The following is a 21,050-nucleotide window of genomic DNA, read 5'->3' as shown; positions in this document are numbered from 1 at the left end:
TTGTAGCTTTCCAGGGCCTTGAATAATTTCTGTTCTCTCTAATATTGCCTCTTTATCTTTTACAGGTCTGACGTGGAAACAGATGAGGTTGTCTTGCAAAGGAGGCAGAAGCAAATAGACTATGGGAAAAACACAATTGGTTACCAGTGTTTTGTTCAGCAGGTTCCCAAGTGAGCAATGACTTTTGCTTTTATCAAAGTTTCTATCCTCATATAGCAGAATGTTGACATCTGGGGCCTTTCCAAACAATGATGGTGGCTACCAATGCTTATTCTGTAACCCCAGCCCAAATTTCAGTATTTGGCACATTCACTTTTGTATCCTCTCTAGAGGTACCTTTGTGAAGCTATCAGTCTGTCCTTGTGTTTCTGTTCTGGTAGGCCTTCACATGGCCTGCGTAACGTTCATATTTTGTTCCAGGTTTGCTCGGCGGTTGGGTGTTCATCCACGTACTCCAAATAAATATAAGAAGTACAGTCGCCGTTCATGGGACATGCAGATCAAGATATGGCGACGAACATTGCATAACTGGGACCCACCTGGATTGATCAACTATGATGCTGAGAGGGAAGTATTTGCTAGTTTTTATTGGTTCCTTTGGACTGTTTCGGGGATAATATTTTGATGCCCCAGATGCCCAGTGTTTCCACCAAAACATTTTACAATGGGGAACTTGCCAAAGACATTCATTAACCAACAGATCTGTACTTGCTCTTGTTTCTGTCTTAGGAAAAACTATCTTTGTTGTGCAGCATTCTTTGCCAGCAACCTGGTGACCCATTTATAAAGTTATTCATACATACTATTCAGGAATTGCAGGCAACGTGTGTGTACACATACATAAACACACATACTCTCCCTGGTATTCCTTATCACCACGGAGACAGTTTTCATTCTCAACAGAGCTGTGATGCTCCTCAATGAGAGCAAATGGTCTTTGTGTCTGCCAGAGCTTGAAAGTATTTTACACTCTGTTTTGAGAATACCCAAGGCGCAGTGTTCACATGTGCATAGACAAGAGAAAGAAATACAAGTGTACCATAAAAGTGAGGAAAATGTGACTGTCTTCATAGTTTCAATTACTTAGAATTGTTGACTGTGTTTTGACACCTAGTCAGCCTTCTCAGAGTGCAGGTGATGGAGAAATAGCTAGCCATTGGTGTCCAACTATTATTAGTGATTTTTAAAAAACCTTGCATCCCTTTCCCAGTAAAAGATATGGTCTAAGGAAGTAAGTTTTCTAGGCTTAATTCTAGGGTAGGTTGGAGAAATCTTTTTTTTCTCTCCTGACAAGGGCCAAATTCCCTCATGGGTATTCTTTCCAATAGCCATAGGGAAGCCATGGGTAGGACCAGGCTGATAAACACACAGGCTGCCCTCTTTTTCTGGAACTGAATATTGGCAGAGGGATTAGACCAATTCTTTCCAGGTTGCTCAGTGTAGCCATTTGTTCAATGTAGCTGCCTGGTTCAATGTGAATGAAGCTGCTCTTTCTTTGCAAGGCAGGAGTTGGTGACCAATATGAATCCTGCATCTGATCTCTCGGATGAATGGCTTGGTGTTCAAGGGAATCTGGAAAAGAAGTATAGAGAAGCATTGGGAGGACAGGTATCAGAATTAACATCAGCTATGCATCTCAAAGCTTCAATCTGAAATAGTTACTGTACATCACCAGGACATCTTGGCTGTGACGAGCAAACTTAACAGAATCCTCTTGATGATATGTGAAGCTGTGGAGTCCCAGATCTCTACCAGACATGAGTTCCTAAGGGTACCTTTACTATTACAGTGTGGAAGAAAGGGAAAAGGGAACCCTCCCCTCCCCCAAGGGTACTTACTAACCATGGTCCCTTTAGACTATTTGTTTCTCACCATTTCTTATGTTTTTAGTTTGCTGGACTGTCACCTTCTGGATCCTTTTCTATGTGGCTGCCTCGGAATGCTCCTTCCACTTGGGAGAGTTTCCTGAAAGACACAGAAGACTGTCCGTTTCATTCCTGATTGCCAGTTTCATCTCTTAGAACCCCAAAGAGGCAGTGCCTTGAAAGGGGAAATCTGAGATATTCTTAAGTCTGTGATCTCTGTAACTCATTGATGTTGCTGGGCTTGCTATGATACTCACAACATTTTGAGTGGATGAGGCCCATTTCTACATTTCTGCCAAGGTTTGCTTGATGCAGTCTTCATTCACACTAAGTGTTTACAATTGCTTTTATGTCATCCATTTAATTCAAAGAAACTTGTCACATTTCTATTGATGAAGTGCATGCAGAGGACATAAAGTCAAAAAATATTACAAAAGTGTTGCTCTTGCCTGCCGTTTCATCCATTGTATGTTTTGTGCAAGAGTACCAGTTGAGAATTAAAGCTATAACAATGTCTATTTGCATCTAAATTGCTTTGGAAACTGAGCACCCTTATTCACCTTATCATTAGCCCCCCCCCCTTTACTCTCAGCTAGTTCTGATCTGCTTGACACTAATACTGTATTACAAGAAAGCCTTTCCTGAAACTGGAGATCCTTCAGTTGCTTGGCTGAGATTTCCATCCCCAAACTCGGGTAGGAAATACAGAATGCATATGCTTCAATTTCCATTGAAGTTGAAGGGAATGACGTTTGTGAAAGGCGAGCACTTTTGTCCCTGTCAAATGTGAAACCGGTAAAGGGGCTTTTATGTATGAGTATCCTCCTCACCTCACAGTGACAGAGTTTACTTCCTTGGGCTGCATGATCACTGCGGATGGTGACAGCAGCCACAAAATTAAGACACCTGCTTCTTGGGAGGAAAGCGATGAGAAACCTAGACAGCATCTTAAAAAGCAGAGACATCACCTTGCCAACAAAAGTCTGAATAGTCAAAGCTGTGGTTTCTCCAGTAGTGATGTATGGAAGTGAGAGCTGGACCATAAAGAAGGCTGACCGCCGAAGAATTGATGCCTTTGAATTGTGGTGCTGGAGGAGACTCTTGAACTGCAAGGAGAACAAACCTATCCATTTTGAAGGAAATCAACCCTGAGTGCTCACTGGAAGGACAGATCCTGAAGCTGAGGCTCCAATACTTTGGCCATCTCATGAGAAGAGAAGACTCCCTGGAAAAGACCTTGATGTTAGGAATATGTGAAGGCACGAGGAGAAGGGGACGACCGAGGATGAGATGGTTGGGCAGTGTCATCAAAGCAACCAAGATGAATTTGACCCAACTCCTGGAGGCAGTAGAAGACAGGAGGGCTTGGTGTGCTCTGGTCCATGGGGTCATGAAGAGTTGGACACGACTAAACAACAACAACATCCTCCTTAGGTACTTCCTGGGATCATGGGAAGGTTTCTTGGGAGGGAAATTTGCCATGATTGTATGGCTGTAGTCTCTCAATATGGCTGGGTTACTGAAACCTAGCCTGAATAATACAGTCACGCCGTGCTCTGACTCTTCTTCAGCTCGGTAACTTCATTTACATATTTAAGCAGGTACAGTTCATTAAGCTGTAGAGTAGCATTGCTGTCAAACATGTGCCCATTAATGCATCTCTTGGCAGGTCCACAAATATTGCTTGCTTTATAAAGAGACTTGTTGAGTTGTGTCCAACTCTTAGCCAGAGTTTAAATTTTAGATTGATGAAGGCTTGACAAGAGATGGTCAGAGAAGAAAAAACACTCTTAACATGTTTACAGACAAGGAATATGCCATTGGTTTTTTGTTTTTGTTTTGGCAAAACAATATTTCACATATAGCACCACTGAGCATTTTTGCTGAAAGATAGATGAGTCTTGCTCTAAGTGAGTTTGGCTCAAATTAAGCGCTCCGCAGAGGTGGAAATTGCCTCTCAGCAATGGAGTGGAAGGAATGGGCCAGAGGCGGGGGTATAACATACCATTCTCCCAGAGGGTCACATCGGACTACATTCCCCGTAGTGCTTTGCCAGATGGTACGGTCCATGGGCGGGGAGAAAAAAGAAAAGACAAAACCTGGGGCAAGAGAGGAAGCAGCAGAAAGCTAAGATCTGCGTTGCCCTCTGTTTTTGGGGGGCGGGCGGGAAGGGGGTTGTAGCAGGTGCGCAAGCCCTTTCCTGAAATTATCCTGTAAGTGGTTCCTGAGGGGGATATGATCTCCCTCGTTTTGTGGGAGTGGTTTGGCGCAAGCAGGTCGATCCACTCCCGACCGAGGGGGGGGGAAGAAAGAGAGGGGGCTGGCGGGGCTGGGAGCCCGGGCTACCGGGTGGGGGCGGCAGCTGGACGGCGAAGGGTCGGTCAGCGGGTGCTGATGCTGGGGTTGGGGGAGAGAGCCCAGGAGCAGGAGCCTCCCCTTTGCGGATGGTTGGTCCTGGTGCTGTTTAGTGTGGTGGTGGTGGTGGTGGGGCTGCGCGCGCAAGACTATTGGGGTCGCCCAACCGCTGTGGCTGCGGCCCCGCGAGGAGGTGCTGGAGCCGCCGCCGCCGCTGCCTCCGGCTGGCACGGTGGGTACCCGGAAAGGTGGCGCGGCGGCCAAGGGGGGGGGGGCTGCGGCGCTCGGATACATCTGTGTGTAGTGTATAGAAATACGGGGTGGGGACGACGACAGCGATGGATGAGGAATGTTGGCGATTCCAGGTGTGAGGGGGGGAGGGGGTGCCTTTGTGAGGGGCCTGGTTTATAAACATCTGCTGTTGTCATAAAAGAGAAGCGCGAGGCTGAGGCGGTTCGGTTCGGTTTTTATGGCCTTTCATTCGGGGTGGGGGGTGTTTCTTCTTGGGGGGGTAGTGTTGCGGAGGGGGAAGATATGGGGTTGGAGGTTGCTTGTGGGAAAAGTGAATCTGTATGGGAATTTGAGGTAGAATGGAGGGCCTTGTTGGAGAAACGGGGCGGAGGAAACGGGCGGCGGCGGCGGGGGGGCGAAAGAAAGTGGCTCCCCTCGGAGGAGGGTGGGATGGTTCTGCTTTGTTAGCGATTGCGTCCCCTGTGGATGTTATTTCTAAAACTAGGTGGACGGGACCCGTTCTTTAAAACAGTGTGATAATAATCACACCCTGCATGGCACCGTCTCCTCATGGAGTCTCACCCTGTGTGTCTACTCCGTCAGGGAGGCTGGAAATTGCTTCAGGCCTGCATGTGTTTTGTGTTCAATGAATGGGTAGCTGGAAAGGAATTGGGGTCCTCGCGAAATCATGTCAGCTAGCAAAGTGGCTACAGCTAAAACAAAAGAAACAAAAGCCAGTCCACTTTTGTCAAGCTATTGCAGTTCTCTGAATCAGTTTTAAAGACTTCAGGTATAAGTGGCTTGAGGTACGGTGGCTTTCTGTGATCTGAAGCAACGTATTACAATAAGAAGGAATGGGGTAAGATGTAAAATCCATTGATAATTGCCAAAGAGCAGGAACTGGAAAACATGAATAACTTTACCAAAAGCCTTTATAGTGAAGAGTAACCTGCAAGAGGCATGGCATATCACATAAGACATATTAATTACAGATTTTGTTTTTCACCCTGTCACCGAGACCCAAAATGGGTATTGTACATCTTTTATCTCATTTTATTCTCACAATAGTCACACTACAGAGGTCCTCCTGCAGAGGTGCTGACTTATCCAAGGCCACCCAGTAGGCTCCATGACTGAGCAGGGGTCTGAATGTCAGTCTTTCAGATGCAAATCTAGTACTTGTGGGTGTCAGATGTTAAATTTGCCAGGATTAAGGGGTTTGGTAAATTGCTGGTGGTAGAAGATTTCTACACCAGGGACAAGGGAGGGAGGACTTAACTCCAGAAAAATATCCAAGGCACCTCAGCACACAGAAATCTATATACATCTATGCAGTAAACAGTTTATTAAAAGGAAAATAGTGGGTTAACCTCTATTATTGTCTTGCTTATATAGTTCTATTGATGTATACTGTATGCATGAATACAGTGGACCCTTGACTTACAGACGGCTTGACTTACAGACTTTTTGAGTTGCAGACTTCTCTGGCCGCAAAATTTAGGTTTGACTTGCAGACTGAGATTTGACTTACAGACCAGAAAAAAACCAAAATGGAACAAAAACGGCCTGTTATGGGATTAATCGGTTTTCAATGCACTGTAGGTCAATGGAGACTTGACTTACAGACTTTTTGACTTGAGAACCGCCTTCCAATATGGATTAAGTTCTCAAGTCAAGATCCCACTGTATCCAACTACTGTATAAAAAGTCAGCCTTCAAAAAGTATATAATAAGGAAGATGGGGCTGAATACAAGCAAATCTGCTTAAGCCTCTTACTAGATTCCTAAAAATTACTTTTCACCTTTGTTGTTTGTATAATTTGCTGTCTTTGGAATGTTGCCATGCTGTCTATTAATGAAATGTTTCAATATTTTCTTCTTTAAACCAATCACTAGTTTATCAACAGAACCTAACTCTTGTATTGCCACTTGGTGATAGCTGGTAGTACTTCAATACTTGGCATACAGTTTCAGAAAAGATACAGTATAGGTAAATTAAAGGTGCAAAAAAGAGGACTTAGAGGGTATATGTGTTTTTTATTTTTAAAAATGTAGGCTTTTGGTAATGAAGAATGTATGTAACGTTTAGCAAATATGGTATGTAGACATGGTTCAAGAGTTGTATGGGCTGCCAGTTTGTCTCACCTGAAATAAAATGAAACATGGGCTTTATCAGTTGACTCTCCTTATCTACCATCTTGAATTAAGTGAGTTCACAGGTATCCCTTTATTTTTGTTTTCCTTAATGAGGATAGGGCCAGTTCTAGTGCTCTTGCAAAAGGTACAGTTAATGCTAGAGCTCTATACCCACAGGAAAGAAGTCTGATGGAACTTGGTAGCCTTTATTGCTGAGAAGGCATACATAGGATTGCAGTTACTGTTTTGAAACTGCGAGTGTGCATACCATTTTACTGTTCCTAGAATGAACACCATAAATAGGTTGTCTTTACTTTGCCTTTTTAGCTCTGATACATCTTAAATGTTACTCACCTTGGTTTTAAAAATGCACATAAATGATGCTGTGTGGAAAACCTTAATAAAGTGATAGTATAGGAAAAGATTCTCGCTCACTTCTAAAATATAAGATGTGCAGTAAATAAGTTCTAATTAACTGTTCCTTTGGAATGCATCTCCTCAGAATGCTGACATGGAAAATTCAGCAAAAGGATTGTTTACCAGTATCAAGAGAGGACTAGTAAGCAGGATAAAGGTGTCTGGCAAATAATAGAGTGTAGATCTTGTGACATCTCTAATATATTGAGTGCTGAGCAGTGCTGATAATGATAAATTAAATCAAATAGATTGTGGATCTGGTTTCAATTTTGCTAGACTTTCTTATTGTGAAAATTTGTACCCTTTGCCATAGTTTAAAAACACAGAGTGCATCCTTTATGTTTGTATACAGAATTTGCAAGGGCAAACTTATCCCAAGTTACTTAAGGAATCAAAAGCAAATCTGAAAGTGGAGGCCAAAATGAGACCTACCCTGTTTTCCCGAAAATAAGACCTAATATGATTTTTCAGGATGCTCGTAATATAAGCCCTACCCCCAAAACGAGCCCTAGTTAAGTGAAACCCCGCTCTCAACCATTGTGCAGCAACCAGATGACATAACTGTATTTGAATAAAAGTAGATTGTTGTCCATGAAAAAATTAAAACATCCCCTGAAAATAAGCCCTACTGCATTTTTGGAGCAAAAATTAATAAAAGACCCTGTCCTATTTTCGGGGAAACACAGTAGCATGGTTGAAGTCTGGTAATATTGAAATGAAATGGAAAATAAATGCTAGGAAAACATTATAATACAATGGATGGACTGCAGAGGTTCATTTGGGGAGACCTGGGTTCACATCCACATGCTGCCAAGAAATCTCACTGACTGGGTATGGGTTGATCAGTGTTTAACTGAGGAATAGGGCACACACAGTTTAACAGATGATGGACTTGAGTTCTCATCATCTCTTAAGTCTTGTCTGTGCTAGCTGTGGCTGATGGAAATTGCAGCCAAGTGATACTCTCCATGCCAGTCTCCCTCATAACATGCATAGTTATGAGAAAAATATGGCAGAGGGATCATGTTTGCTGCCTGATTGTTCCTGGGAATAAAGGCAGGGCAAAGAGGTTCCCAGTGTAGTGTAGTTATTAGTGTGATGGACTAGGACTCTGGAAAAGAGAATTCAAATCCTCGCTCAGCCGTGGAAATTGACTGGCAAAGTGGAATTGGTGAAACCACTCCTTAAATATCTCACTTACCTTGAAAGCCCTATTAGTGTTGCTATAAGTTGGTTCTGACTTGATGGAGCACATGCACGTGCACACATGCACGCGCGCGCACACACACAGGTGTAATAAGTAGTTTTTTGAAATCTATCTGGATAGATAGTAACTCAGGTCAGGTTGTGCAATAGCGGAGGAAAGAATGTGGCATTGGATATGGAGGCTGGGACCTTTATCTACAATAGCAGTTGTACTGATAGCCATAAGTCACATCTGTCACACACACTGTACCATGGGAACTTAGCTGAGAGAGAAAGAGCATCGTTTCTTCAAGTCTATATTTGTTTCTGACTTCACCTGCTTCCTCCATTTTGCAGATGTGGGTAATGTAAGGAAACTGTGTGTCTATTTTTTAAAAAAATAGAAGGAGCGGAGAGAACAATTACAATGTGTGAAATACTGTATATTAACATGCCTGTTTCTTGCAGGGTCCCTAACAATGTCATGGAATATGGCTAGTTTGTGATGAAGACAACAGCTTAGCAGATGTGGTAGCTGATGATGATGCTTGAACACAGCTGGATTTACTGAGGGAGGCAGAAGGGTAGCAGAAATCTCACAGGGGTTTTGGGGCTAAGTCCCTGCAAGAAACCATGATCACCCTGATAACGGAGCACTTGGAGAAACAGAGCCTAGATGAACTGAAATGCACATCCTTCAGCATCAGTTTGGTAAGATTTGTTCTGCCTTGCCATGGTACTAAAACTGAAGTCAGTGTTAGAGATACCTTTTGCATTTTTCTTTAGGCATTTTGTTGATGAACAGGAAAAGACTGAGATAGTGCAGCTAACTATGGCCAGGATACAAAGAACTGTGAAAGTAGTGCTGTGAACTTAGAGACTCCATTGTTTTTGTTGAACAGCTTTCTGGCTGTGGTGCTTGGTAAACTGCTTTAGATGCTGAATAGGGCTTCAGAAGCAGGTTTATCATATAATAAGAGGACTTTTTAAACAAGAGGTATTTTTGGAAAATCTCATGGGCTAGCCTAAGCCCATTGCATGATCCAATAATTCTTGTATTACAACCTACAATGTATGTTTATTAATGACCAGTAATAGGTTATGTGATGTAGGAATAGGATTTCTATGACATGTCATATTTTTTTCTGCAACCTGTGTTTGAGCTTATGGGTGGGTGAGGAAGGCCAGATTATTCATAAACATGTTTGAACTTCTTATGGGTTCAAATGTAGATTGCACAGAAAATGAGAAATGTCATAGAAATCCTCCCCTTAAAGATGTACTGTAGGTGCAACACTCCCTGAAATACATGTGTGTTTTGTTGTTGCTGCTTTGTTTTCTTTTGTTGCATTCAATTACTATTCACTTCAGATTTTTCTGCGCTTTAGTCTATATCCTGGAAAAGCTAAGAAACACTGAACACATTTTGGTGTGATCATCACAGGCAAGGATTGATCAGTGCCCATGGAATTACTCATATGCCCCCTCCCCATGGCCAGAGGAGATTTAGAGATTTTAAAAAAGCTTTTTAGCCTATGAAGAGATGAGAGTACCTGTGTAGCAAGAGAAGTCTTTAAAATTCAGTGAGGTTATGAGGAGACAAGACTATCTGTGATTCAGAATTAAGCTTACTATCCCTCCCACATCTAGCCATTGAAAAATATTGCCCTCCCTCAGGCATAAAAATGAATAGATCAAGAGCTGCTTCTGATCTCCAAATCAATTTCTTCATACTATTGATAGATTTTTATTACAAAAATGGGCTGCGGTTTTAAAGTTGGGAATGTGGTACAGAAAACATAGCTTTCCTTTCCCTTTACACGTGACATCTGTACAGTTACACACTAGTGCTGTGCTAGTAGAATATAGGTTCTCATGCTCCTGACATTATCACTTGCATACTGTTAAGACAGCATTCTATACAATACATGAAAGTAATCTTCATTACCATATGGCAATGCGACTAGGGTAAACAGATCCTTAAAGCTGATTATTGGTCATGATAGGCAAAAGTGAAATCTGCATGTTTGGAGGGGTTGGGATACAACTGACTTGCAGGTGAAAAAGGCCTACTGGTGATGAAATCATGATTATGTCCTATTTGTAAGGTTAACTGGTTGATCACTAAAGAAATAGAAATTTTAAACGATGTGCATCTTTGCTCTGATTAAACATGGCAATTCTTACATTGCTGTAGTGGAAGAAGCAGCTGGAATTTAGTAAAAGATAGCAAGGATAAAAGGAGTGTTGACAGGTGACAACACAGAGTACTTAAGAGGATGGTGTTTGCAGAAGATGGGCTTCAGATGATAAATAAAACTGAATCGAAGTTAACTTGGATCACATAAGCAGCCCATGTTACTAGCAGGTGTTTAGCCTGAGGCCCTAGCTTGGCCTATCCTGTTCTACTACAAAATCCAGACTTTGTGACTGGAATAAATTAGATAAATTAGAAAAAGCTGTATACGTTTACTTCAGTCATGGACATATTTACATGAAGTGAGTTGCTCACCTCCTGTTCTGTTCCTATTTTCTGCTGCTTTTCCTTTCCATATCCTTTCTGATAGTGTTCCTACTGCTTCTCTTCCCTTCTGGTTTATAAGGAAGGATAAGGGATGGGCCTCATGTGTAATCTCTATAGTTTTGCAATCTGTTTAGCCAAGATTTGTGCTGTTTTAGGTACACATATACACTGTACCTCTAGAGTCGATATCAGTAGCTCTTCAATGCATGATATGCACAATGTTTATTATATAGAGAAATGTATATGGAGCACTCTTGGACTTCTAGTGCTGAAAGATTACTGTGTGTCTTGATACTAGAAGAGTAAGATACATGCCATCCATTGCATGGCTTAGTGCTAGATTCCTCACAGTGACGTAAAGTCATGCACCTAGGTGTATCCTTGGCCAAAAAGGCTTCAAAAGAACACATAAAAATCAGAAATGTCTCTGCTTCTAGTCTAAAATGGCACATCACAGAAGGAAGAGAGTGTGGAAGTTTGCACCTTGGGTACTTATATGTACCCAAGAGTGGTCCTCACTGACCAGATAGGCGGGGTATAAATTAAATAAATAATAATAATAATAATATGGGATGTTTTGGCTTGCTGCAAGTGGATGATACATTGTGTGGCTGAGTTTCATAATTTGCAGTTTTGTTTTAAACATGTGACATATTTGGGAGACTTTTACACAAAAGTAATTTGGGAGTGCAGAATGAGGGACAATAATTTAGAGATGGAGGAACAAAGATTTAAAGCTGTAGGTAGGAACTGGATTATTTGATTAGAGACAGCTTTTTCTTAAATACTGCAAGATGTGCGGGAACCCTTACCAACGCCATCACTTTTAAAAATATATTTGTCAAAGATTGCCTACACTATAGCCATAAAAGCCAGAAATTTTGTAGCTTTCTCTTTTACCATGCTGGTCCTGTCAGCAATACAGACAAGCAAGGGATAAATGTGGTCTAAAATGATTGCTATGGTTTGACTACACAGATATGTCCCAGGTTAATGTTACACCAGCTGTTGCTGTGAACACAGAAAGGTCAAAGAACCTTTTGTCATTGAATGACTGGGTTCTGATTAGCAGCCTTCTGTCTAGAGAAGGGGACTGAAGGAGAATGAAAGTGAGGGTGATGAAGCAGAAGAATCAAGATGCTGATCCAAGGTGCTTACTTTAAAATATATATATATTCAACCTTATTTTTATTCTTCATTGTATTACATTGTTCCTTGTTTGAAGATTTTGGAGCCCCTTTCAGAAAGGAAATTGGCCTGCAATTTTCCAGGTTCTCCACCAACCTCTAGCTTGTGCGCATGTACCTTGTTTCCCAATTACCCTGTTTGTGTATGAAATCTAAAGCATTTCTGGATCTGTACTTTCTGCATATATTTTAATAGGAACAAAATTAGCTTTGCAAAGAAATCTTCTCTACCAATTATTTCTGTAACCTAAGGAGGGGATGCCCAACTCGGAAACCCAATGATAAATGTGCTCCAGTGTTTGAATTTGAAACTTTACAAAGGAGTGTTTCAGTGAAATATGAAGCATGTACTTCCTGATTCTTTTTAGGTCTGGAGTCCATGGTGAACGTGCCTGGAAATTAATAAGTTAAATCAGCACAAAGTCACTGCAGGTGCAGCCAGGAACAGAACTCATCTTTTCCATACAGAAGTTTGAACACTGAGGTGTAGACTTCCAAGAATGGGATGTGGCCTAATGAAGCTTTTGCAGGGAAGGTACAATCAAGAGCATAATGTTATCTGAGCAAATGAAGCCCTGTAGCAGAGAGCTAATTTTTTGGAGTGGAAAACTTTTATTAGCTTTAACCTCCTGGATAAAAACAAAAAAGACATGTTACTCTATCAGCACAACTGGAAGCAAAACATTGTTACAGGGGTGGTGGTTGTGAAAATCGCAAATCCTCTAACTGTTTCTTGCCCTTGAGATTTTAGTTAAGAGCATATTGTCTGTTACTGCCAAACAAGAGATGTGTGTGTGTGGGAGGGGAGATTAGATACTAGCTCATTGCTTTATTTAGTAAGAGGAAATTATCATTTATTCCATCTAATGGCTAGCTCTCCAGCACATTAAGAGAACTAACTTTTTATAAAAATTATTTTTGTTCAAACAATATGCTTCACTAAAGAATAGTGTGGTTGGATATAAGTAAAAATTTAAATATTTTCCATGGCTATTCTCAAGCATTTAAATTTATTGGTCTGACTTTTCACTCTGTCAGAAGTTGAAGGGAGCATCCTGAAACCTTTCTTATTGCCTGAAATCCTGTTGCAGAGCTTTGTGTGTGCAAAGGGAATTATATAATCATCAACAAATAGCTACTAATTAAAGATTTTCTTTGTTGATTTGGGGTGCATGCAGCAAAGTCATGTGCACCCTGAAACTGCTCTAGAAAGATTTAAGTCAGCAGTGATTTGCCACTATAGCTGACATCATTCTCTTTGCACACACAAAGCTGTGCAAGAAGATTTTTGCCAATGAATCTAATATAAATAGGACACTAAAAGGAAAATTTAAAGATAAGGATGTGTAGGGGAGGGGTATCCGGAGACAGCTATCTAGTTGTCTCATGTACTCCTGGGGGCATCTGGTGCGGCCACTGTGAGATACAAGAAGCTGGACTAGATGGGCCCTTAGCCTGATCCAGCAGGTCTCTTCTTATGTTCTTTATGATAGCACAATGGAAGGAACTATCAGCCAAACTGGAGCAAGTTAGAGTTTTTATTTAATTATTCTCCTTTTCCTGACTTTGGTTTTTAATGTTCAGATTAAAACAAGTTTTAGAAACTTTTCGTACAGACAAAGTTAGCCCTGAGATGGGTGGAGTTGGGAATCATTGTGTGTGTAAGTATGTCACTGTTTTAAATTTCATTTGCCAACTCATTCACCAAATGAGTTTGGCTTTTGAAAACAGTTGCTAGCACAGTTGCACAAAAGCCAAGACCTAAAAGCCAAATTAGAAGTCCAATCACATTTTGTGACTATGGTGATCAGCAGGTGACCCCAGGGAGTGTCATGGGAACTGGGAAATTCAGATAATGCATGATATCTCAATGTTGACAGAATCCCATAGCTTATACTGGGATACAGTGATAAGCCATGTGTTGGGAATTACAGAGCCAGAGGTGCTTATAAGATGCTGATCCTTGCTGTGATGACTCCTTGTGTTTCCCTCCCTAGCCTTTGCCTGATCATGCTGATGTGGCCAGCTGTGGCAGCCCCTTCCAGATAGCACCTGGTAAGAGCATCTGGCTGGACTTCCACCTTTTGTGCCTACATCTGTTTCTGTCTTGTCTATCCTTTTAAACTCACAGTGTTCTCTATGTGCAGTTAACTGCTAGTAAGATTAGTCTGCTTTCCAGAGATAATGTATTTTATGACACCATTTCCATTCTTAAATGAAAGCTTGATGAAAATATAGGACCAGCATTGGGTATGCTTTAGTAACAATCATTTATCAGAATTAAAGCTAGGAAGGGTGTCCAAATAAATGAGTAGCTATCTTTGATGAAATAAATATTGTTCTTTTGAGGAACAAAGGAATGAGATTTTCTGGAAAGTATGGGGAAAATGTTGCATTAATAGCTTTTAAAATGAATTTTTCTAATACTCTGTTTTTGTGTATCCATTTTTAAATTGGCAAACATCATTGTTTTATTTATATGCAGGATCCATATAGATACTGATCATATTTAAACTGTTACATATGACTGACTACCTCCACTGATACTCTGATGCAAACACTTAAGGACAGACAGTGTAATGTAGTAGATAGAGTATCAGAACAGGACTCAGGAGACCTGGCTTCAAACCCCTGCTCAGCTATGAAAACTCAGTGAGGTGTGACAATGATAAATCCCACCTTGAACATTCCACATACCTCAAAAATCGTATTACGTAGTCACCATAAGTTGGAAGCAATTTGATGGCATATAACAATACTAACAAACATAAGGCATATATTTTTAATTTTAAAATTAGTATTTTATTAACAGTCCTATTGGCTTTTGTTGCTGTTGGCTCAAATACAACATTGAAACACAGTTAATTTCAACTACACAACATTAAGCTGTCTGTGTTCCTGGAATTGTTAGCAAATCTTATGTAAAGAAATTCGGCAATTCAGAGTGTTCCTGATATGAAGTACTGAATAGAATAGTTTACAGTTACACCTTCGTTTTCAGCACACACTTTTCTTTAGACACATACTTGAACAAAACAAAACAAAATCTTCCCAAGTAAGTAATTCCTACACTATACTGGTCACTTGTATGAGAGCCATCTGTTGATTCCTTGTTTGTGCTCCTTACAATATGTTCCATTTTAATCAATTTTCTATGTAATATATGCCGGGGGTAGAGTGGAAGATGAGTGTTTACATTTAAGCAAAATTAAATAGCAAAAAGGCTCAGTGTTGGTTTATTTATAGACATTTCTGTCTCACTTATAAGGAAGCTCACAGAACGGCTTATAAAAAACACACAAAACTGTTGACTTCAGACTTTTTAATGTATCCCCATTTCTTTGTGGGCATTACTAACCTGTCTTTTTGGCGGTTTTAATGGGTAACCTCAGGGAGCTTTTTCCTGTGCACAGTATTGCTCCAGGAGAGAATCCAAAGAGGTCATATGTTCAGATGCCTCAGCATTCTAATAAATGTATTGTGCTATAAGGCAGTTACTTTGTCAGATGGATAAATAACTGATCAGTGAATGTTTGTGTGTGTGGCTTTATAAGCACATGTGAACAGAGGGGTCTGTTTTTACCAATTAAAAATTAAAGCAGAATCCTCATGGAAAAATGGGCATAGAATGGTAGGTATGCAGCTATTATCTCCTTTTTACAGGGTTTTCATAGCATTACCAGTCATGTACTAGTTGCAGAACTTGTCACATGACAGACACATCAGCAGAAGCAGCAAAACCAGGGAGCTGGACAGGGAACAGATTGTATTTGTCTTCAGTGTGGAAGGGATTGTCACTCTTGAATTGGCTTTCTCAGCCACACTAGACGCTGTTCCAAGTCCTCCATGCAGAGCACAATACCATAGTCTCTCGAGACTGAAGGATGACTATGCTATGCTAATTACCAATCTGTGCCAGATTTTTTCCAATAGGACTTCAATAGGTTTTATGCTGTCTACCTATTAATTCAGTGGGCTTTGGCCTATTGGACACTTAAACTGAATCAAATAATTGTTCTATGTAGCCTAATAGTTTTAGTGGCCATGGCTCTCCATGGCTTCAGCCAGAATTGTTTTTTTAGCTCTACCTGGAGATTTGTTATTCCCCTGTGGTCCCCTATGCAGATCTTAGCTGCTGGAAATAGACAAGATTACTGTGTTCAGGCTAGTATATTGACCTTAAAAAGTATGTGAGAATAAATTTGTTAGTCTTAACATTCTGCAAGGCTCCTGGCTATTATTACATAAAAGCATAGTCTTATTATATGACTATTGTTTGGAGCACAGATAGCCTATTAGTGTATTGTCATGTGGGATTTCACAGGATTGCTTCCTTCTGTCCTGTCTGAAATCATGGGTTTGTGTTTCTGTTCCTCTCCCTTGTCGACGTAGTGTGTTTATAACCTTTGCCCTGGTCCTCTTAATTTCTGTTTGCGAGTCTGACACTGAATCTTGTTCTATATATTTTTTCACTGATTGTCCATAATAACTTTTTGTCACTTCCGGAGGACTGTGCTATACATGTCTTAGATACAGACAATTCCTAAACTGGTTAAGGGTTGTTTCTTTTGATTTACGTAGGGCTACATATATTTTGATTTAGTCCACTCGTTTGATGATTATCACTAATAGATAGCTGCGGCTATTTCTGTAAATCTGCGCAATGGCAAGCAAAGGAATCTTAGAATGAAGTCGTATTATAACAGTTTCACTGGAAGGAAATCATGTTTGAAACACAGGGCTGCTTCTTGAATTATTGTTCTGAAAATATTAGGAAGCAAGGGATTAGAAGGTTTTATAACTTGCTAGTTAAAGAAATATGCTGGTTCTTTAAAAAAACCAACACTATATACTTAATGTGTGAAGTTGCATAAAGTCTTTAGTGGTAGTAAACATGGAAACACTTGGAAAGCGCAAGAAGTGTTCAGCCTCTATTTGTTCTTTAGTTTCATTTGAGTCTGTGTCATCTGTGCTTATTCATTATTGCCAGTGGAAGAAAATCTTAGGGAAGCAAGGATGTTTTAATCTCTGTTCCTGACATCTTGCTCTAAGTGTAACTGGGTGTAATTACAAAGTAAAACTTGCTTAACTCCAGTAGCATTATTTTCCTTCTCTGATCCACAAACATCTCCTTTCCTGCATGGCACGGTAGCTGTTTAAAAGTATAGAGTGCCATTATGCACTTGAGGAAGAATAATGTTATCAGGAACAGCAAACTGCCTCTGATTGAAGCCTTCCTTTTGTGACTTCAGGATGCATGTGAGTTTGTCCCATTGTATACAAGTTGCATGCACCTCAGTATTGTGAAAGGAAGCTTTGAATCAGTGATTATTTGCTACTGCTGATAAGGTTGTTCCCATTGTGCATGAAGTTATGCATTAAGATTGCAGCTGAAAAATAACCTGTAGCAGGTAGCAGAAACTTTTAGAGGGGGTGGTGGTGAAGGGGCTCCCTGTATAGTCCTGTTTAATAAAAAGAAGGTAGCCAGAACTGCTAGTTCCTCACATATCATAGGACAGAATTAGGCATCTAGGATACGGATCTTTGTGGTAACTGAAGCCCTTGTCTTAAATTTTCTAACATTTCTTGCAGAGGGAGCTTCATGGAGGGACCTGACTCCCTGTCCAAAGATCCATCTTCAGGACAACCTAGGTCTTTACCAGCACTCCAGCTTGAGCCTTCCCCAGCCCCTCTGCAACCCAGACACCAGCCCTCAGAACAGCCTAGCATCCCAAACACTGGCCACCAATTCACTAGTCTCAGAAAAGGCTTCTGTGCCCCCCACCAAAAGACACTGCCGTTCACTCTCAGTGCCCGAAGACCTCTCTCGTTGGCAGGCAGTCTGGAGGCCCTTGGGCTCCAAAGTGTGGACACACGTCAAACGTCGGGACAATACTAGAGAGGACACTTTAGCAGTACAGCCTCAGATTGTGGCCCAGGGAGCCAACAGACTTTGCTTCAATCCTGCCCCCAGTGCCTCTCATCAGGCTGTTCAAGATGGTGCTAGTTGTGGCAGAAGCCCACCTTTTTTCAGCCTGGCTCTATCCAGAGAATCGCCAGCAAGTGTTCCATGGGAGACTGGAGAGACTTTACAGCCCTATCCTCTACAAAGACGTTTCTCCCTGTCACCTGTCAGATTCTTGCCCTCCCAGCGAAGTTCTACCACCTCTACACCAGAGCTGCTTCGACACCAGCACAGCCTCCCTCGGAGCCGCTCACAACCCTGTGATTTGGACACCAGGAAATGTGGTCTTAAGCGGCGCCATGATGAAGATGTGAGGTGGCATAGGCCCTCGCTTGATTTCTACAAAATGAATCAGGTAGGGACAAAGTGGACATTATATAGAGAGAGAATGTGTAGTCATTTCACATCTTTACCAAATCATTTAATATTCTTTGTGGTTTATAAAGGGCCCATTGTAAAGATAGCATCTTCCATTCTTGGTTTCAAGTATTTTGTTTTTGTTCCAGATTTTCTTTTTCTGTATGCAGCAAAGATAATCTATTCTTATTAAAATGTAACAGTGCTGAAATTAGCGGGACTTGACTACTACTGCTACAGAAGTGTGAATGAATGACTAGTTGAGAGAGGACATGGATCCACATGTGAAGGGAAAAATAAGGTGACACTGAAAATTATGTAAAGCAAGAGTGATTCAGGAAGGCTTTTGTACAATAGCCTGAAAGCAATGCCTAGCTGCACATTTGGCAGCAATGATCTGTAATTAAAGGTGTTTTTTTTTTTTAAATTCAGGCTTTGTCCTAAATTTTCTTTTCCAACATTCTGGATAGCTCAGTGGCTTAGGCTTCTGGCTGTAGAGCCAGAGGTAGAGTGTTCAGTTTCCCATTGTGTCTCCTTGACAAGGACTGGACTTGATGATCCATAGGGTCCCTTCCAGTTCTGCAGTTCTAAGCTTATTGTTGTTGAAAAGGTAGCTTTTCTTATTTCATTTCATTTTAGGAAAGTCAGCCATGATAAAAAGTCATAGCTAATAGTACAACCAATCATAAATGGTTATAAACTCTCATTAGAATAAAATAATAGTAAAGGAGGAAAGGTGTCTTGCTATATTAATGTCTGGCTGTTGTTTTTTTCAGAAGCCATTTGCAGGAGGTGTCTGTCAGTTAGAGAACTCTGAGGAAGGTGGCTATCCATCATGGCTTTTGGACTGCAGCCCACAAGCACCCTCAGCTTCCTGCAGTCCGATCAACAATTACATCCAGGTGCTTAGTGAAAGTGAGGAAGAGGAAGAGGAAGCAGCAGCAGCAGCAAGTCGACTAAATTGGAATTTAGCAAGCAAAAGAACACTTTTCCAACCAGACTTTAGTGACCTTGATCTAACTTTAATCGAAGAGAACTAGGGATTGGGTGTCTTTTTGCAAAACTGACTCTGGGGTCAGCAGCAGGAACAGGCTGTGCTCCTGGGTGAGGGCAGGGGGAGTGGGGTGGGTGGAAAGGGGAGAGTGGCAATGGGACCAATGGGGTTTTGTCTGCTTGTTTCTTTTGTATTAAAAAAGAAAAAAAATGCTAAAGGAAAGTTGTATATCTCTGGGATGGTGTGACAAAACCCTGCCAAAAGGTGTGGAAAATGAACTTTGGCAGCAATTCTACCTCAGCAATCCCCATGGGCCTCCCAGCACCAAATCACAAAAACATTCCCCTCAAGACAAATACAAGAGTTCTACATAGACTTCAGTTGCCCCAATATGTAGAAATGGTAAGATTGGTATGAGGTAATAGGTACGTATTAAAAATTTAAAATAAAACAGTCAAGGTTGGAGGCTTTCTGTTGCTGTGTTGTGAAATGATCATGCCACTCACCAAATTCTTCTGCTCGGAGGAAGAGCCTGCTTTCCTGTGACTGATTAAAATAGAATTCTACATTGTAGCAAGAAGGGAGAAGAGAGGGATCATCAGCCAACAAACAGGTGTATTTCTCAAAACTGTTTTGTTGTGTGTTTCAACTGATCTCAACCTACTAGAATGTCATGATTCATTTCACTCTAAAGACTATGGCAAGTATCCTTTGAACATATCTTGAGTAAAAGTGAGTAACTGGAAGACCCACCAAAAACAAACATATGCACTTGGGTAGCAAATGAAACACAAGTATTATATCGATAAGAGGCTATTAGAATATATGAAAATATAGCCAATGCTGAACTTGAACAGGAAAAACATATGTTCCTTTAAAAGGCAGCAAAAGTGGCAGCAACCCAACATAAGGCCCCCAACAATCCTCTCATGTTTTCAACCCATATATAGCTTGGAAAAGTGTCATGATGTAGGTAAGGCTATGCACTAAAAAGACTACAGCTAGGTGCCTTGAAAGCTGAATTAGGTAAATTCCTCCTCTTAGATTTCATTCATACTGCTTGATCTCTATTAGATTTCTGCTTGTCTGGAGAGATTAACAAAAACAGCAGGAGTCCTGGGTAGGGGGGGGTGAGGGGCCATTCCCGCATTGCTTTTGTTCTGGTGGAAATGGATTACTTAAGGGAAAAAAGTATAATAAAAAGGTACCATCTATATGTGCGTCTCTTGTCATGCGCTCTGAAGTGGCATCAGACTAATGGCGACCCTACTATGGCTTTCAATATAAGGAATATAGGTTAGAAACAAAACAATAATAAAAAGTTAAAACAAAAACGTGGTGCAATGGTTAAACTGCTGCACTGCAGCTAAAAATGCTCACGACCCGGGGTTCAATCCCAGGTACCACCTTAAAGTTGACTCAGCCTTCTTCCGAGGTCGGTAAAATGAGTACCCAGCTTGGTGGTGGTGGGGGCAATGTGTAGCCTGCATAATTAACTTGGAAACCACCCAGAGAGTGTTTGAAGTGCTATGGGGTGGTATATAAGCAGCACGCTTTGCTTTTAGGCGCCTTAAAGACTATTTTTAGTGTGAGCTTTCGTGGACAATAAGGAAACTAAGGTGCAGTTGTATTAATTCCAGTCTCCCTCCCGAGCTTCCATGCCCAAGCGAGGATTAGAACCTAGATCTCATTAGCCCTAGTACGTAACTCTATCCACTGCACCGCACTGCCTCACACACACACCTACCTTTACCTATTTAAATACTGTAGCCAGTACTGTCACCCATACTTCGCGCGCAGAAGGATCCGATTTAGGAGCCTAGGCAACTCCTGC

At 41.2% G+C, this 21,050-nt stretch overlaps 2 protein-coding genes and 1 long non-coding RNA gene across 7 annotated transcripts in view; 2 read left to right on the top strand and 1 right to left on the bottom strand.

Annotated features, from left to right (window-relative positions):
* Positions 1-2,381, top strand: part of LOC144586772 (oocyte-specific histone RNA stem-loop-binding protein 2-like) — an 8,750-nt gene extending 6,369 nt beyond the window's left edge. For both annotated transcript variants that reach the window (XM_078385536.1, XM_078385535.1), the window contains exons 3-5: positions 66-170; positions 421-1,608; positions 1,891-2,381. In XM_078385536.1, the coding sequence (XP_078241662.1) occupies positions 66-170; positions 421-625 (310 nt within the window). In that variant the 3' untranslated portion in view covers positions 626-1,608; positions 1,891-2,381. The remainder of the gene's footprint in view (positions 1-65; positions 171-420; positions 1,609-1,890) is intronic.
* Positions 562-20,953, bottom strand: LOC110077210 (uncharacterized). Its single transcript, XR_012083620.2, has 3 exons — positions 19,723-20,953; positions 1,873-1,965; positions 562-1,572 (listed from the first exon to the last, which is right to left on the bottom strand). It is a non-coding gene; the product is annotated as an uncharacterized LOC110077210 (long non-coding RNA).
* On the top strand, positions 3,946-19,681 carry FAM53C (family with sequence similarity 53 member C). 4 transcript variants are annotated; one of them, XM_078385528.1, is made up of 6 exons: positions 4,232-4,452; positions 8,658-8,900; positions 12,269-12,435; positions 13,898-13,955; positions 17,493-18,220; positions 18,999-19,681. In XM_078385528.1, the coding sequence occupies exons 3-6, from the start codon at positions 12,406-12,408 to the stop codon at positions 19,260-19,262; spliced, it is 1,080 nt and encodes a 359-aa protein (XP_078241654.1). In that variant the 5' UTR covers positions 4,232-4,452; positions 8,658-8,900; positions 12,269-12,405; the 3' UTR covers positions 19,263-19,681. The 4 variants fall into 4 exon arrangements, with proteins under 4 accessions (XP_078241656.1, XP_020645624.2, XP_078241654.1 ...); XM_078385529.1 differs by having other exon boundaries at positions 4,232-4,585; XM_020789965.3 differs by lacking the exons at positions 4,232-4,452; positions 12,269-12,435 and adding an exon at positions 3,979-4,078.
* Positions 20,954-21,050: the final 97 nt, after the last annotated feature.

The sequence above is a fragment of the Pogona vitticeps genome, chromosome 2 (assembly GCF_051106095.1).
Source record: "Pogona vitticeps strain Pit_001003342236 chromosome 2, PviZW2.1, whole genome shotgun sequence".
NCBI lineage: Eukaryota > Metazoa > Chordata > Lepidosauria > Squamata > Agamidae > Pogona > Pogona vitticeps.
The sequence above is the reverse complement of the archived record's forward strand: the minus strand, read 5'-3'. Positions and strand labels throughout refer to the sequence as shown.